Source organism: Atta cephalotes, assembly GCF_000143395.1.
Source record: "Atta cephalotes unplaced genomic scaffold scaffold00016, whole genome shotgun sequence".
Lineage (NCBI taxonomy): Eukaryota > Metazoa > Arthropoda > Insecta > Hymenoptera > Formicidae > Atta > Atta cephalotes.
In genome coordinates this window covers 2893834-2911460 of record NW_012130080.1, presented here as the reverse complement: position 1 = coordinate 2911460, position 17627 = coordinate 2893834, and the positions used below count along the sequence as shown (strand labels likewise).

The 17627-nt window shown below is 32.0% G+C and overlaps 5 protein-coding genes across 5 annotated transcripts in view; 3 read left to right on the top strand and 2 right to left on the bottom strand.

The window, feature by feature from the left end:
- LOC105618416 (probable RNA-binding protein 18) overlaps positions 1 to 864 on the top strand; it is a 1842-nt gene extending 978 nt beyond the window's left edge. The window contains exons 3-5 of the mRNA XM_012199958.1: positions 74 to 314; positions 492 to 568; positions 648 to 864. Of these exons, the coding sequence (XP_012055348.1) occupies positions 74 to 314; positions 492 to 568; positions 648 to 864 (535 nt within the window). The remainder of the gene's footprint in view (positions 1 to 73; positions 315 to 491; positions 569 to 647) is intronic.
- Positions 865 to 1280: 416 nt separating this feature from the next.
- On the bottom strand, positions 1281 to 2635 carry LOC105618267 (probable 28S ribosomal protein S25, mitochondrial). Its single transcript, XM_012199807.1, has 3 exons — positions 2499 to 2635; positions 2313 to 2419; positions 1281 to 1658 (listed from the first exon to the last, which is right to left on the bottom strand). Exons 1-3 carry the CDS (start codon positions 2633 to 2635, stop codon positions 1387 to 1389), a joined length of 516 nt encoding a protein of 171 aa, XP_012055197.1. The 3' UTR covers positions 1281 to 1386.
- A 592-nt stretch (positions 2636 to 3227) lies between these two features.
- LOC105618265 (alanine--tRNA ligase, cytoplasmic) lies at positions 3228 to 9223 on the top strand. Its single transcript, XM_012199805.1, has 14 exons — positions 3228 to 3482; positions 4034 to 4222; positions 4293 to 4438; positions 4644 to 4835; positions 4901 to 5191; positions 5427 to 5536; positions 5634 to 5908; positions 6063 to 6386; positions 6460 to 6718; positions 6780 to 7032; positions 7238 to 7502; positions 7580 to 7864; positions 7931 to 8108; positions 8297 to 9223. Exons 1-14 carry the CDS (start codon positions 3228 to 3230, stop codon positions 8959 to 8961), a joined length of 3687 nt encoding a protein of 1228 aa, XP_012055195.1. The 3' UTR covers positions 8962 to 9223.
- Positions 9039 to 11880, bottom strand: LOC105618266 (mitochondrial ribosome-associated GTPase 2). Its single transcript, XM_012199806.1, has 7 exons — positions 11872 to 11880; positions 10810 to 11040; positions 10619 to 10738; positions 9973 to 10311; positions 9670 to 9808; positions 9341 to 9573; positions 9039 to 9197 (listed from the first exon to the last, which is right to left on the bottom strand). The coding sequence occupies exons 1-7, from the start codon at positions 11878 to 11880 to the stop codon at positions 9039 to 9041; spliced, it is 1230 nt and encodes a 409-aa protein (XP_012055196.1).
- Positions 11881 to 13461: 1581 nt separating this feature from the next.
- On the top strand, positions 13462 to 16158 carry LOC105618264 (aspartate--tRNA ligase, mitochondrial). Its single transcript, XM_012199804.1, has 10 exons — positions 13462 to 13557; positions 13653 to 13910; positions 13988 to 14356; positions 14468 to 14644; positions 14737 to 14916; positions 15001 to 15102; positions 15167 to 15385; positions 15476 to 15679; positions 15743 to 15926; positions 15998 to 16158. The coding sequence occupies exons 1-10, from the start codon at positions 13462 to 13464 to the stop codon at positions 16156 to 16158; spliced, it is 1950 nt and encodes a 649-aa protein (XP_012055194.1).
- The last annotated feature ends 1469 nt before the right edge of the window (positions 16159 to 17627 follow it).

The following is a 17627-nucleotide window of genomic DNA, read 5'->3' as shown; positions in this document are numbered from 1 at the left end:
TATATATAAATGATTTTATATTTTTTATTATGAGGTTGTGCATCATTGCATTAGAACATTAAAATTGGAAGAGAAAAACTAATGCTCTTTTTGTCAACCGGTACCAACTCCTGAAACTTGTCCAAAAATACGGCACAATCGAAAAGTTCGACCTGCTGTTTCATCGATCGGGACCTCAAGCCGGTCAACCAAGAGGCTATGCATTTGTTACTTACAAAACGATTCAAGATGCTATAAGGGCGAAAGATGCTTTACATAACTTGAAAGTTGGAGCTAAGAATATAATCGTTAGATGGGCGCACAGTGTCACCGAGGTACAATATATTCATGTGTTATAATATTGTTAAAGTTTAAATCTTAAATTAAAATTTCTATTTTTAATATAACACATTGTATAATATTTTATGAATTGCTAACTTTATAACTATAAGTATTAATTTTGAATAAGTAACTTCATTTTGAAAAACTTACAAAAAATAATTGTTATTTAGTTGGACATGGATAAACCAAAACCAAAGATTGAGATTCCTGCCTTAGCTGGTGCAAAGAAAGAGGATAAAAAAATCAGGTATAATTTTATCAAATAATAAATGAATTGAATAAACGAATATCGAATAAACAATATTTTAATTGAAATTTTCCTGCAGTCGTGAAACAGCAATTCAAGCGATTGAAGCAAAACTCAAGTTGATGAAAGAATCAGAAGAAGAGTTCGAATTGAATAAACCATTGGAAGGATCGCCAATTATACAACTCTATCAAAAAGTAGAAAATCAAAAACCGTCCACCTCTACGCGTTATCACAGCCGTGGAAGCTGCTACCATCACAACAAGCCATACAGTCGTCATAAGCCAAGAAGATAATTCGCGTAAATTTCATCTACATTTTTATCCCATTTATCAACCATCATTATCATAATAATTTTATGATGATATTTATATTATTTATGACGCAATGCCTACTTATTTAATATCGTTTATTAAAAATATTTCGTTGTGTGTATAAAGAAATTTTATATGTATTTTCCTATTATGAAAACTATCCATCAAAGGAATATAAGAGCAACATGTTTATGTTTCTATTGCCTGTAAAAGTTCCAGTATGTTTCTCGATGTTCCTCATTGTCGCCAAAAATACAAGAAACATTAGAGCTACGACTGTTTCAAATCGTCCGCGATGTAACGCTCTCGATATGTACGTTAACGTACATGTATTTTCGTAATATATGGAAATCTATTTTATAGCAAACATGACATGCTTTGGAATAAAATGCAAAGTGTACAAGTTATTTCCATTGTTCATATTTTTGGATATAGACCACATATGTACGTACATGTAATACAATTATAATACAAGTGTAACAAGAATTTTCAACTACAGTTTGTTTAATCTTTATTCTGTAATCGTTCTATTATTATCTTTCCACGCATGTGATCTGGCAATGGTACTATACCAGGACATGGCACTTGTCCTGGGATATGACATATACAACTCCTATCACAACCAACTCCGAAATTTGCTGGATTAGTCTTCTTTTCTTGAGCTATAGCTTCCTCTTTCAATACATTCTGCGGTTTTCCTACTACTCTCAAGAGATGATCAAGTATATCGTCCTTCGATTTGCTGTCTACATCTATTAATATTGTCTTACCATTCGCTGTAAAATATATAAATCTTTTGTATCGTAATTTTGCAAATTGAAAAAATTCTGCAAAATATCTGCTATAAATTTAATCAGCAAAATGCCAACAGAAATATAACAAACTCTGCTAATAGAATCTAATAATAAATGGATTGTAAAAATTAAATAGAATTTATCAATTTGTAACATTTAGTTTTTGCAATCAATTGTAATCACTCAAATAGTTATGACAGATTTTGCCTAGCTTCTATTAACAATTTGCTATCAACTTATATTTATGGACTCCACTGGCAAAACAAGCATAAAATACATGAATAAAATTTTTTCTCAGAATTTCTATATGAATTGAAATACTTTTTAAAAATATGAAGAAAGACTGATTAAAATGTTTTTATATACGTAAATTCTGAAATATAAAAAATTCTGAATGTTCTAAAAATTATAAAATTATTCAAAAATGCTGAAACAAAAATTCTGAAATTTATATTCTAAAATTAAAATTCTGAGAAAAATTTTCATCAAGTAATGTCAATCTGCCACAATATTTTGTTCAAATTTACTGATAAAAAATGCTGACATACTGTTCACATTTTTTTTTCACTAGACTCTACTGCCTAATTCTACATTAAATAAATCTTGTTTGAAATTATAATTAAATCGCAATTTTACCGTAGTAACATTTTATGAATGGCGATGGGGTTATGTTTTTAAAGGTAACTATTTGCACATTTGGATTTTTATACTGTAGTTGCGGTAGATGCCAAAACACGAAGTCTCTGTAAGAAAAAATAATCAGAAAAATGGCTCATTAAAATACAACTGCAGAGCTTTAAGTATTAAGGAAATAGCTTTTACCTTGTACCTCGGTGATGATTGCCATGTGTGTTATAATTAATGGACATTATTTGTATCTTATCCTTTAAAACCAATTTGCCAGCCATTAGATATTTCATTGTTCGCCGCACAGGCTCCTTGCCTATCATAAATGGCATTCTGATTCGATTTTTGTCTAATTCTATCTGCTTTCAATCTGTCTGTTTACTACAGTATTTACCCGGTTACTTTAACTCGCGCGATTATCGATCGACAACAAATTAATTTCCTTTTTTCACTTACCGGCTTGAAAATCTCGAAAGTCGAACTGATTCGAAACATATATGTACGCACATACACACGCACGCACATCTGGATTTTCTTCCCCTCTCTATCATTCTTTTTTGACTCCTCTTTACTTACTTGTGTGTCGCGTTATATATATGTATACTGTAGCCGCACGTCAGGTCAGAGCTTCACACAATAAAAGGAACAGAGAACAGTCTACTTGTACATGATTGAGCAACGGAGGCAAGTCCTGTAAAGATTTATCATTTTCTTTCTCACTGTTTATATAAATCTGAATCGCATAGATCGCATAATGTAATTATATAAAGCAGGTTGCATTTTGTTTTGATTATTCAATATTTCATAGCTTGCATTTCTGATGCAACCTAAGACCATATGGCGAATTATATTGCAAAGTGTTTAACAATATATTACTGTAATTCGCGGTTCTAGGATATTACACTGAGTAGCATAAAGGATTTAATGCCTAGAATTATCAAGATGCAATTACAACAGACCGCCAACAATCAAGACAATGATAATGGTTCATCACCCAACAGCTCTGGCACAATGTCTAGTGCACCAAACACGGATCATAGTAACAACATGAACGCAAAACAAATACGGCAGGCATATATCGACTTCTTCAAGAGCAAGGGGCACGAATATGTACATTCGAGCTCGACAATACCCCACGATGATCCAACCTTGCTCTTTACGAATGCTGGGATGAATCAAGTAAGTCTTGATAATTTTTACATTGAATTCATTATTTAGTCTTTTTTGAATTTCAAACAAGCTATGCTAAGTTTATCTTTGTGTCTTAATATATCATTGAATTCTAATGTTGCAGTTTTCTTCTTCAAGACGAGAAACAACCTATGCTTCTTGCCTGATGAAGTAAACTACAATGTTAGTCTTTAGTAATATATTAAGACACAGAGATAACTCGCAAACTATGAACTTCTTTGAAAAAAAATACTTGTGGAAGCTTCAAAAGCAATAACATGTTTTTTTAAGAATTATTTTTAGAAAGCTATTTTTAGAAATAAATATATTTTTTAGACCAAATAATGTTTATTTTGTTCAAATAAAACAGAAAATATGATTTTTCGATTAAGCTGAAGACTGCAAAAAGTTCATAACATTTCAATTGTGAATTATATTTTGTTGCCTTACAAATATATTATTTACGCATTAACAACTATGGAGATTCATGTAACCATTATTTAATTTATTTTTCTCTATCACAACACTGTGTTTCTAATTTTATTTTAAATGTATTTCAGTTTAAGCCGATTTTCTTAGGAACGGTCGATCCCAATAGTGATATGGCAAAATGGATACGGGTTGTCAATAGTCAGAAGTGCATCCGAGCTGGTGGTAAGCATAATGATCTGGATGATGTTGGTAAAGATGTTTATCATCATACGTTCTTTGAGATGATGGGAAATTGGTCTTTTGGCGATTATTTCAAGGTAATTAATTGTTTCTAGAGTCATTAATCATTTTTCAAATTTCTAACTTTAAGATTTAATTTTTTTATAGAATGAGATATGCGCTTGGGCTTGGGAATTTTTAACAGACATGTTGAAACTACCAGCTGATAGATTGTACGTCACATATTTTGGTGGGGATGAGAAAAGCGGATTGGCGCCAGATGATGAGTGCAAGAATCTCTGGCTTTCTCTTGGGTACATAATCATTTTAGAATACAATTATTCTGAATAGTTTATATTGATAAAATTTTATTAATATAAATATTATTTTCAATTTTATATTATATGTGTAATCTTATTTCCTTTATCTTACATCTCATTCTATTTATTGATATATTTTTCGCCATATTTTAATGTTTACTATTAAAAAATTTTGAAGTTGTAAAATATGAATCTACAGAGTACCTGCCTCGCATGTTCTACCAGGCAACATGAAAGACAACTTTTGGGAAATGGGCGAAACTGGACCCTGTGGACCGTGCAGTGAATTGCATTATGATCGTATCGGTGGTAGAGAAGCAGCTCATCTTGTAAATATGGACGATCCCGATGTATTAGAAATTTGGAATCTTGTGTTTATTCAATACAACAGGTATTTAAAACTAGATTATAACTCGCGATCCGAAGTCTCACAAACAATCTTAATTGTGTTTCCAGAGAATTAAATGGTAGTCTTAAATCATTACCAAAAAAGCATATAGACTGCGGCTTAGGTTTAGAACGACTGGTATCGGTCATTCAAAATAAACGTGCTAATTATGATACTGATCTATTTATGCCTTTGTTTGCTGCAATTGAGGAAGGTACAGATGCTCCTCCTTATCAAGGTAAAGTAGGAGCTGACGATGTTAATGGAATCGATATGGCATATAGAGTTCTGGCTGATCATGCTCGAACTCTCACAATTGCTCTGGCAGATGGAGGAGTGCCCGATAACACTGGTAGAGGGTAAGTGTTTAAACTTTATGTTCGGAAAGCATAACTATTGAATAGGCGCTCAATATTGCCTGTGATTGGAAATCTTTAGATCCATGATAAAAATCTAGAAAAATATATTAATAACAATAAGCATTTTTTCAATTATGTTTTCCGAACAATGTAGTTTTTATATCCAACCTTCTTTGCGCTTTTTAATATAATTAAATTTATTTATCTAAATGTAGTTCTCTTTATTTTGATATAGATATGTGCTAAGGAGAATTTTACGACGCGCTGTACGTTATGCAACTGAAAAATTAAACGCTAAGCAAGGTTTTTTTGGATCTCTCGTAAACGTAGTAGTCGATCTTCTCGGTAAATATCATATTGTATTCATATTGTTTAATAAAAGAAGTTTTTATATTTTTTTACTATTTACTCTTCTTCTAAAAGCAGTCTTTTGCTGTTGCAGGTGATGTTTTTTCAGAAGTAAGAAAAGATCCACAAAGTATTATCGAGATCATCAATGAGGAAGAGAGTCAATTTCTGAAAACTCTATCGCGGGGTCGCAATTTATTAAATAGAACGATAGCAAAGTTAGAATCAGCTGATACTGTGCCAGGTGATGTCGCGTGGCGTTTATATGACACTTACGGCTTCCCGATAGATCTCACTCAGTTAATGACCGAAGAAAAAGGATTGAAGATTGATATGGCAGGCTATGAAGAATCTAAGAAACAAGCACAGGTAGTATATATATATATATATATATATATATATATATATATATGTATATTTCAATATATAATAATTAATCTGTATTATTATATATTAATTTAGTGCTAAAATACTTTTTTTTTACTTTAATATTCTTCATAAATATTTTTTTTCAACTGTACAGTTAATTTCTCAAAATAAAGCTGGTGGTGTAGATGATCAAATTAATTTGGATGTCCATGCCATCACTGAATTGCAAAAGCAAGGCATTAAACCTACGGATGATTCTCCTAAATATGATTATAAAGTAACAGCAGAGATTAAATATAAAGAGTATGAATTTGCACCATGTACTGGCACTGTAATCGCACTAAGACGCGCCAAAACTTTCGTCGATGAAGTATCTTCCGGCGAAGAAGTTGGAATTTTATTGGACAGAACGAATTTTTACGCAGAACAAGGAGGACAAATATACGATGAAGGATTTTTAGTGAAAGTCAATGATGAGGTATAAAATTTAATTTTCATTTTAATTTCGTGCAACGAAGAACAAGATTGTTTATAGAATATTGCTTTAAAAGACTACAGAGATTCGTATAAAAAACGTTCAAATCAGAGCTGGTTATGTTTTACACATTGGTACTGTGGGCGAAGGTACATTAAGAAAAAGAGATAAAGTTCATACGAATGTAGATACAGAACGTAGACGGTTTGTGATGGCTAATCACAGTGCCACGCACGTTTTGAATTATGCACTTAGAAAGGTCTTGGGAACGAAAGCCGATCAGAAAGGATCATTAGTTGCACCTGATAGACTTCGATTTGATTTTACGAACAAAGGTACAGTCTCGAATTAAAAACTAGATCACAATTAACTATTACTGTCAAATTTTTTCAACAGGACCAATGACGGGAGGTCAGTTACAAGATACGGAACAGTTAGCCAATAACATGATAACGGAAAACGAGAAAATTTATGCTAAAGAAAGTAACTTAGCTATAGCAAAAACTATTCAGGGTTTGCGTGCAATGTTCGAAGAGACGTATCCTGATCCGGTACGTGTTGTTAGTGTAGGCATACCAGTTGAAAACTTAGAAAAGGATCCTTTGAGTACAGCTGCTCTTGAAACCAGCGTAGAATTTTGCGGGGGAACGTAAGTATCGTTTAAAGCATACATTTTAGGTTTGTTCTTTGCACTTCTTGCACCATTCCTTTTTTTTTCTCTATATTTCTATATATTTATTTATATATATATTATTTATATATATATTCGAGAGAAAAACAAGAAGTTCAATTAAAAAAAAAAACAGATCAAACCTTACTTGTTTCTTTAAATTTACGAACGATTTGTTCCATAGGCATTTGCATTACACTAGCCACATAGGTAATTTTACAATAATCAGTGAAGATGCTATCGCTAAAGGTATCAGACGCATAGTAGCGCTTACTGGGCCGGAAGCAGCAAAAGCCTTAAGAACAGGGATGCTATTACAACGACAGTTATCTCAATTTCAAGCAACGATTGAAGATGATAAGTCTGAAATGAACTCTAAGGAATATGTGAGAGAGATAGTAGAATTAACAGAGGAGATATCTCATGCCCTTATTCCTGCATATTGGAAGGCAATTATATTTAATAAAATATATTGATTTCAGAGAATTGATAAATTATTACAGTAATAATTGTTTTGTTATAACAGGATCACATGCGCAATACGTTAAAAAACTTAAAGAAATCTCTTGATGATAAGGAACGGGCAGCAAAAGCAACTGTTGCTACCACGGTTATACAGACTGCTCAGTCTATAATAGAGTCTAAAGTTGGATGTCAAGTTTTAGTCGAGGTGCTGGAAGCCTACAGTAATACGAAAGCTTTAGATCAAGCATTAAAGAAAATCAGGGCTATATCGCCAGAAACTAGTGCTTTGCTTATAAGCATAGATCATGATGTCAAGAAAATATTCGCTCTCAGTTCTGTTCCTAAAGTAAGATAAAAATAAAGTAAAAGTAAAAACTGATCAGTCATACTGATAGAATGAACTCATTCACAGTCTGCAGTATCCAAAGGGTTGAAGGCAAATGAATGGATTCAGGCAATTACGTCTTTGATGCAAGGCAAAGGAGGTGGGAAATCCGAATCTGCACAAGCTTCTGGTTCAAACATAGTATGTTTGAATGAAATAGTAAGCAAAGCCAATGAGTTTGCCGATCAAAAACTTGGAATTACAAGTAAGTACAAAAACATTACTGTAATTCGATATTGTAATTTTACTGTAGCATTATGCTAACTCAGTTGAAAACTTGAAAACGAAATATAACAGTTTATGAGTTTACTAGATATATTAATTTAGTAGATTATTGATTTATTAATTTATGTATATTTAGATTAATTTATCAGCAATTATGTCTGCTTTCAGACAAGATTACTACTAATAATACTCATAAAATTTCAGAAACTTTTCAATTACTTAACACGGAATCTTCATTAAAATTAGTACTTTATGGAAACATTGGAAATATTAAATGCTATTTAGCACAAATAATCGCAGAGTATAGCGGCAAATGTTTGACTATTAAGCAAATTGATAATAGAATACGTTCTAGTGATATAATGTTAGAAACAGCAAATATTACGTTACACGACAGCAATGCCATTGCATTCTTTTTATCAAATTCGCAGCTACGGCGTGATGACGATTTATTTGCATGCAGTCAAGTTCTGCAATGGATGAGTTACGTACAAAATCACATCTTACCAATGGTTTATGGCTGGGTACTCCCTTCACTTGTTTCCGTATCAGAAGATGCAAAAATAAATATAAAAATTTCGAAAGCGGATCTTCTTTGTGCTCTGAGAAAATTAGATGACATAATGCATACAAGGACGTACTTGATAGGCGAAAGGATCACTCTTGCGGATATATCCCTTTTTACTGCCTTGCTGCCTTTATACGAATATGTGTTTGATCCACATTACAGAGGACATTATTCGAATATAACTAGGTGGTTTTCGACAATCCTGAATCAGCCGCAAGTGAAATGTGTGGTAAAGAATTTTTCATTTTGTACGGAAGCTATATGATGTTAAGTTATATGATGTATTGCGATAACATTCAGTTTTTTTTTATATACGTTTTTATCGAATTTATTATGTAAAAGTTACATCGAAAGTTCAGTATCTTCTTCTGATGTAGTAACTTTAAGATTATCGTACAATATTCTAATCTCTTTCAATAAAGTAGAAATGTTAGTTCCTACTTTGGCAGAGATAGGAATTATTGGTAAATTTATACGTTCTCTGAGTAACTGTAAATTAACCTGAAATACAAGTTACATTATAAAAATTATCAACTTCAAGATCTTTTTTAATTACTCTTGACACTTAAATTAATAATACATAAATATATTGAAATAATAATGAAACTAATAAACTCAAAGAATTTAAAATTTTAATCGCTCACCTCAGCATCTGGCAAATCAATTTTATTTGCTACAATAATGTGGGGCCTGTCATTCAGTCTTTCATTAAATTGACTAATTTCGTACTTTAAAGTTTGCAGAACTTCCCATGGTTTATTCTGTGTTACGTCTAAAATAAATACTAAAGCGGCGCAACGTTCCACGTGCTTGAGAAAAGTTATGCCAAGCCCTCTATTTTTATGTGAATCTTCTATGAGACCGGGCATGTCGGCAACTAAAACAAATTACGAAAGTAGATTAAATGCGCAAGAAAATTCGCGCTATTTCTATACTATATGATACAAATATTATAAAATATTATAAAAATTACCTGCAACTTGTTCATAATCATCGTACTGAATTATGCCTATATGAGGTTTTAAAGTAGTAAAGGGGTAGGCCGCTATTTTTGGCCTAGCTCTAGATATCGCTCTTAAAAGTGTACTTTTACCAGCATTTGGTAAACCGATCTAAAAATTTGATAAACATAACACAAATATAAATTTCATTCTTAAATGTTTTATACAATAAAAATTTTTAAAGTATTTATACAAGTAAATATATATTTTTGAACATTAATGTTTTTAAATGCTAATAATAAAATCAATTTAGCGATAACTGAAAGAATACTTACCAATCCAATATGGGCCATACTCCTTATTTCCAACACATATTGCAAATTTTCCCCGATTGCGCCGTATTCGCATATTTCAGGAGTCTGTTGAGTGTCCGACTTAAAAAAGGCATTTCCATGGCCGCCGGCACCTCCTCTCGCGGCAATAAACATCATTCCTTCTTTGCTCAAGTCGGCTAATATTTTACCCTCTACATCGCGCACGATCGTGCCAACGGGCACTTGTACCACATTGTGTTCTGCATTTTTACCAAAACAATCCTTGCTGTAACCTTTTTCTCCATCCTCAGCTCTGATCACTGAATCTATATGTCTAAGATCCTTTATATTTGATGTTGTCTGCATAATAAAATTGTACATTTGTATTCTGTACAAATTGGTGTTAATATATTATACATAAATGTAACATAAATGGATGTTTTCCAGCAAGAGACACAAATGACACAGTGAATGCTTTCCATTTAACAAGCCGATTCGTATAATACAGTGGATCATTTCATCTTTATTTGACATTGACAAACAAGAATGTAATGATTCATTGGATAATCTGTGTTTCTTGCTGAAAAGCATCTAGTATTGTAATCGTATAAATTTTATGTTTTGATTATATTTCTCATGTGATTTGCTTTAGTCATAATAATCTTACTTCAAATATTACATGACCACCGTGCCCGCCGTCACCACCATCCGGACCAGCTCGATCATTGACCCACAATCGTAAGAACGATATCTGCCCATCGCCACCCTTTCCCCCGATTGTTTTCACCTAACGAAAAACGATCATACAATTAAGAACTGGTAATGTTTCGCGAAATAATGTAATGAAATAATTCTTACCGATCTTATATCGACAAAACATTGCAGGGTGTCATTCTTCGATTTGGGTTTTGTACTGCGTAAAGGTTTAGCTATGGATTCCTGTTTATGAATGCATACGGTAGCAGATAATGTTCTAAGCCTACTTGAAACTTCGCTCCTGATTCTGTTCTCTTTCAATACGGTTTTACAACTTTGTCTTTGAATTATGCTACACGCGACGATACTTTTCAAATGACGAAAATGATGCATCTAAAAGGGATAGCATAATATCAATAATGAGATAAATCAATATATACCGTTTTAATAAAATCCAGATTTATTTCTTAACAGAATACACAAAATAATTCTAGTTACGTGTTCATCTTGAGACGGTGACTTTAAATTTATCTTCTACAAAATTTGCGATTACATTTTGATGTAATTCTATAACTCTTCTCCTATATAATGGCATATAATTTGATTTGTAATTTATCCTATATGTCCTCTTTATCTTTTCATCAACAGGAGAATGATAACAATTAATCAAATCTACATTATCAATAATAGATCCTGCATAATTATACAGCGACTGATAAAAATTAGCTGTATTAAAATTTCGATCAGTAGACAAAGTTAAATCAAATATAAAACTACATGGATGAATACATTTAATATCTAATTTATCTTGGATATTTTTTATCATATTTTTCCATGTAATATTATCCACAGTGTATTTAAAAGTGTGTATCTTATTATTAGGTGCGATATTGTGCATCATAGGTAGCTTGCCCTTCGTGAAAAAATGTGTTAATGAGCCTGCCGTGTGAAATTGCTTATCTAAACTGCGATAGCCCGTTACAATATAATCCCGAAAAGATTGCCACAAAAATGGTTCTATTCTTGTTAATATAAAATTTCCATGTGCAGCCATTTCTACAATTTTCCAGGAATCATCCCAACGTCTTCTAGGTTCATCCATAGGCGTTCCACCTTGACCATTACATAGTGTTACTAATATTTGACCATTTTCTTTTATCATACTTTCGGACGACACAAAAAAGTCTTTCAGTAAGTCCCTATTTCTTTCTATTCTCATTTTACCACCAGCATGGGGAAAGTTAAATATGATTTTGTCGAACTGTCGCGACTTTAATGAGGGACATTCCCTTAACTTTGTAGCATCCACATCAAATAATACACAGATGTCTGAAAAGAAAAGCATAAGTTTCTTTCTTTCTTTATAATTGATTGGCTAACTCGATTGTCGGCATTGTGAATAATATTTGTCTCTAATTTACTGACCATTGCTTCGAAGATAATCTACATTTCTTTCTGCAGCTTCTTGATTGGTACCAAATTCGTAGCATGTAGCAATAAGTTCTATGTTCAAATTTTGTCGCGACAATGCTGCAGAGAATGAGAAGTTCCCTTCTCCTACTAGCAGTACAGAGTCATTTTTATTAAAAATTGACATCGCCATCCTTGTTACTGAAAGCAATCAGATTGTATTCGAGCGATACATCAGATAAATGCTTTTCTTTTCAGATACAGTGAGTGCAAAAATTTATATAAAAGAGATATCTTTAAAAAAATTTTTTTCATTTTTACAAAGCAAAAATGAAAAATTACATTACTTGAACGCATAAAAAGTATTCATAAAGAAATTTATTATAGCTTTTAAGATTATAAACATTGTCAGTTTTGCAAAGCTCTTTGTTTAGGACAATGTTATTGTTAATAAATTGCTAATTGATTTTATTTTTTACAAATAAAGCTTTTTTTATAAAAATCTTCTGTATGAATTTACATTCACTGTAGATTTACATCAGTTGTATTTTATCAAAAATTCATTAAGGATAAGTTGAATATCGACATTTATAGGTTAAGAAAATTAGATTAGGGAGCCACGTAATTTTTCGTAAATTAGAATTCGTCAAGTTTGACTAACCTTCTATTTTAATTATCCTCTCACGTTAAAATACATAACCGATCCTATCGCAAATGTATTTTTGCGTCGTACTTATTTGTAAAAAAAAAATGTCAACATAAGTTCGCCACTACAGTTACACGTGAACGATCAGATCCGGCAAAGAGAGAAAAATCGTCCATTGATGTCATGTTGTAAATATAGTGTTCCATAATACGTGCGTGAATTTACAAATAATGATATTCGAGATTATTCGCATGAATAATCAAAGTGAAAAAGTTGTAATCGGTATGTAACGATCTTTCGAATATCTAACAAAGATGTTTTGACAATTATAAAGATTTCGTCAGATTTTAGCAAAATCAGATGATCAGTCAATGTATGTGTCCAAAATACAATGTTATCTATAATTGTTAGAAGATAATTATTATATATTGTGTGATATTTAAAATAACTATATTTATATAATATCTCAATTTGCAAGGCAGATGCTTTTTTCAGTTACATTTGTACAAAAATGCATCTAACGAGTCTAATTTCATTGACTCCAAGGAAGACTAAACTAAATAATTACCTATAATAATTATTTTATATATTTGTTATATAAAAATATAGCAAATTTCTAAAAATTTGTAAACAATAGATAAGAAGAATACAAGAACAATAATGATTTTGTGAATGACTGCATATGAAACAAAATACACTAAAAGGTTGAAAAATTTTTAAGAAGAAACTTCAGTAATACAACAATATAACAATATAAAATGTTTGCCGGCAGTAGAATTGTGTTTAGCCGCACAAATGTCATTGTGACAAGATATCACATATGGCCATTGATAAGTAATTTACCTAAAGTAAATGTAAGTTTCTAAATATTTTACATAATAATTTTTATTACGGTATCATAACCTGAAGCAATCTAGATTTACTTGAAATTTAATGTATGTTATTTTAGTTTCTGTTAAAGGCTCAATCTGCTATTTCAATTTCTTGTGTACACAATTTAGTTAGTAACAAATCAATACCATTGACGAAGGAACCGGTATCACCAGTCAATAGATATGTCCAGAGGACACACACATGTGGTGAGCTGACACTAAAGAATGTCGGAGAGGAAGTGAAATTAAGTGGTTGGCTGGAATTCCAGAGAATGAAAAAATTTATAACATTACGAGATTCTTATGGATCAACGCAGTTACTTATACCTGAAGATGTATGTAGATATAGCTATTATATAGTGATATTTGGTAACTATCATATAAAATATTGAAAAGTTTCTAATGATTTCAGAGAAAGGATTTGATAGCAACTATACAGAACTTGTCTTTTGAAAGTGTCTTAAGCACAATAGGCAAAGTGGTACCAAGACCTGAAAATCAGCAAAATAAGAAAATGAAAACAGGCGACATAGAGGTATATGTTGAGTCTCTGGAGGTTCTAAATGCAGCATCACAGAATCCCCCGGTATTCATTAGAGAGTACAGTAAAGCCAAAGAGAGTCAGCAAATGAAATACAGATATCTATCACTGAGATACCCTGAACTGCAAAAGAATTTAAGAATGCGTTCCTCCCTCATAATGAGAATGAGAGAATTCTTGATTCATGAATGCAGTTTTGTGGACATTGAGACGCCAACGTTATTTAAAAGTACACCAGGGGTACGCCTTGTTAATATCTAGTTTACTATAAAACTGTGTCAAATATATAAAATTGATTTATTATGCAATCAAAATTAAATAATCAAAACACATTAATTTTTTTATATTCAGGGTGCACAAGAATTTGTAGTGCCCACGAGACAACCAGGTAACTTCTACTCATTAGTACAGAGTCCTCAACAATTCAAGCAGCTTCTCATGGTAGGTGGGCTCGATAGATACTTTCAAATCGCTCGATGTTATCGAGATGAAACTGTTAGGCATGATAGACAGCCAGAGTTTACACAAGTAATTATACATTGCGTTTATATATAAGTAATACATTTTATTATCAGCTACACAGTTATATCATCAATGTTATATCATCAGTTATATTATAGCTAGACATTGAAATGTCGTTTGTTGACCGGGACGGAGTGATGAGTTTAATCGAAAACTTATTAATATATTCATGGCCAGAAGAATTGGGTTCCATAAAAATGCCTTTTAAGCTTATAACATATAAAGATGCAATGGAGTTGTATGGTACTGACAAACCGGACTTAAGAATATCATATCAAGTAAGGAAACTAATGTATATCTTTTCTTTTTTTATCTCACGAAATAAACATATAGTATTATTTCAATACAAAATTGCTTTCCAGATACAAGACCTCACACATATGTTTGATCTTCCAGTATTAAAGGAAACTATGAAGCTGGAAGATGAACAAAAGGTGTATGCTTTAGTTTTTCCAAAGAAAGCAGTAGGTGTTTATTTTAACTTATTTTGATTTGTGTTCCAATGTTAATGTAATTTTTATATTGTAGAAGTACTTAACAAAATCTATTCGAGATGAACTTTCTAAGATTCGTAGCAATTATTTTGCTACAAAGCTAGTTCAATTAAAAATTGAAAGCAATTCATGGAAGACACAGTTAGATAAACTAAAACTGAAATCAGGAATTGTAACGAAAGATGTATCACAGTACTGCAAGCTACAGGAAGGGGATGCAGTATTGCTAGCAATTGGACATCGAATGGATGCAGTGAGTATAAAGTCTAAGATAATTCTTTTTTTTCTCCTTTAATAATTTTTTCTCTCCACCTGCAATTATAATACTTATTGTATATTTTAGTTGAAACTCTTAGGAAAGCTACGTACTGAATTTACAAATATACTAGAAGCCAAAGGCGAACAAATACGTTCGTCCGAGGCTGAACTTGTATGGATTACGGACTTTCCATTATTCACATTCGAAGAAACATTGGAATCGTCGCATCATCCATTTACGCAACCTCATCCAGAGGACATGGAATATCTTACAACTGACCCTTTAAAGGTCAATAAGACTCAAGCCAATTAATTAATCTTGTCACATTTTTTACATATTTTTTTTCTATAGGTGAGAGGTTTACATTACGATTTAGTAATGAATGGATCGGAAATAGCGGGAGGTTCCATTCGAATCCACGATGCGAATTTACAGAAGCAAATATTGGGAATGTTAAACATAGATGAAACAAAATTGTCGCACATGCTCGAGGCATTGACATACGGAGCTCCACCTCATGGTGGAATAGCTATAGGTATTACATTTTCACATGATAAATTTACATCTGTGAATTAAAATAAGACAAAACATTATTTCTTATTCAAGGACTGGATCGTTTCATCTGCGTACTTTGTAACGAAAAAAGTATAAAGAACGTCATAGCTTTCCCAAAAACGATGGAAGGACGAGATTTAATGTCCGGAGCGCCAGACATTATTTCAGACGAGTTGAAGATTTTGTACCACATACAAACGGTAGATAAATAAAATTCTTTTTTTAGTAGCTATAAAATAGATTGACATTGTACATTTCGCTCATGTATAATATGAAAAGACAATTTCTTGCAAGTTATATAAAAAGATATAAAATTATTTATAAAATAAACTGTGGCAGTTTTGGGGCGTTATTATCTATAACATTTTTACCAAAAATTTAAGTTATTATTATCCAAGCTTTAAATAGTTATCAAAAACATACAATTACGCTACGAACTGATTAAATAAAGAGACAAAAAATAGATGTACAAAAAAAGTGTTTTATTTTTTTTCTGAGTAAACTCGTGCGTTCAATCGAAATGTTTTTACAGAAAAATAAAAAATACAATCCAGCCTGCACACTAAACTATTGACATTCATTTTCAAGAAGGATCTAAGAAGGTTCCTTCCTTTTTTTTGTACACTTCTTGAGAGCCTCTCTCCTGACAAGTGAACATTTCAACCTAACAAATTTTTTTCTTAACAAATACGCTGATATGTCGTGACTACCAACTGTCGGCGGACGAAAATTTACATCGCTTTTTATTCACATATATATTCATCTTGAAACAGCCCACAGTGTTGAATTGGTACGATTATATATTAATTAACAAAATATCATTAAATGGCGATGAAATATCTGTTCAGTTTGCGATGCGTCAAATTTGTCAAAATCGTTAAAAAGTCAAAATCCTTAATTAAGATAAGTATCTGTTCGATCAATCCTCTTGCGATTTTTTTTAACACAAAATGATGACTATACATCCATAGATTAATTTCACGTACTAATTTTTTTGAAACAGTATAGAAGACATTTTGAAGACGGGCATCACATTTTTCTTATACCGTTATTGTTACACATACAACTTTTTACAACTAAATGCCGAATCAAGCCAGGATGACAAGTTTCCATAATTTCAGCAAATCCCGTAGAGCAAATCCAAAGAAGTGCTGTTCTTCTCGACTTGACATATGCTTTCAGCAGACGCACATTGTTGTTTCGCGGGTCATACGAATCGCTCCAATTATAACGCGATGCGATTTATATTGTCATACGTTCCTAGTACCCTAAAACGCATGCAATTTATAGCAATCAGCACGAAGCCCTGCCCGATACAGATCACGTAATAAAATTCTTCGAGAATCAGGATCAACAGCGAGTGTGGGTCGTTCCTATTCTCGTCCTACTTAGGCCTGTTCTTTTTAGCTAAATATGGTTCATTTTATCTTTTCTCTTTTCACATTAAAGAAAAAAAAAAAGAAAAAAAAGATGAACAGTGCAAATAGTTCAGCTAAAAGAACAGATTGTTAAAAGCAATTCGCCGAAGACTCAACGTAGGAACTTAAAAGAATCGCAAGATCTATCGTCGCGTGTCTCTTCCATTTCATATACGTTTGTTTTATGAACGCAAAGTGTACATTAAAAAATGTAAGAACTATTAATATCTTTCTCACAAAATGCACGTTTACTTAAGCTAAAT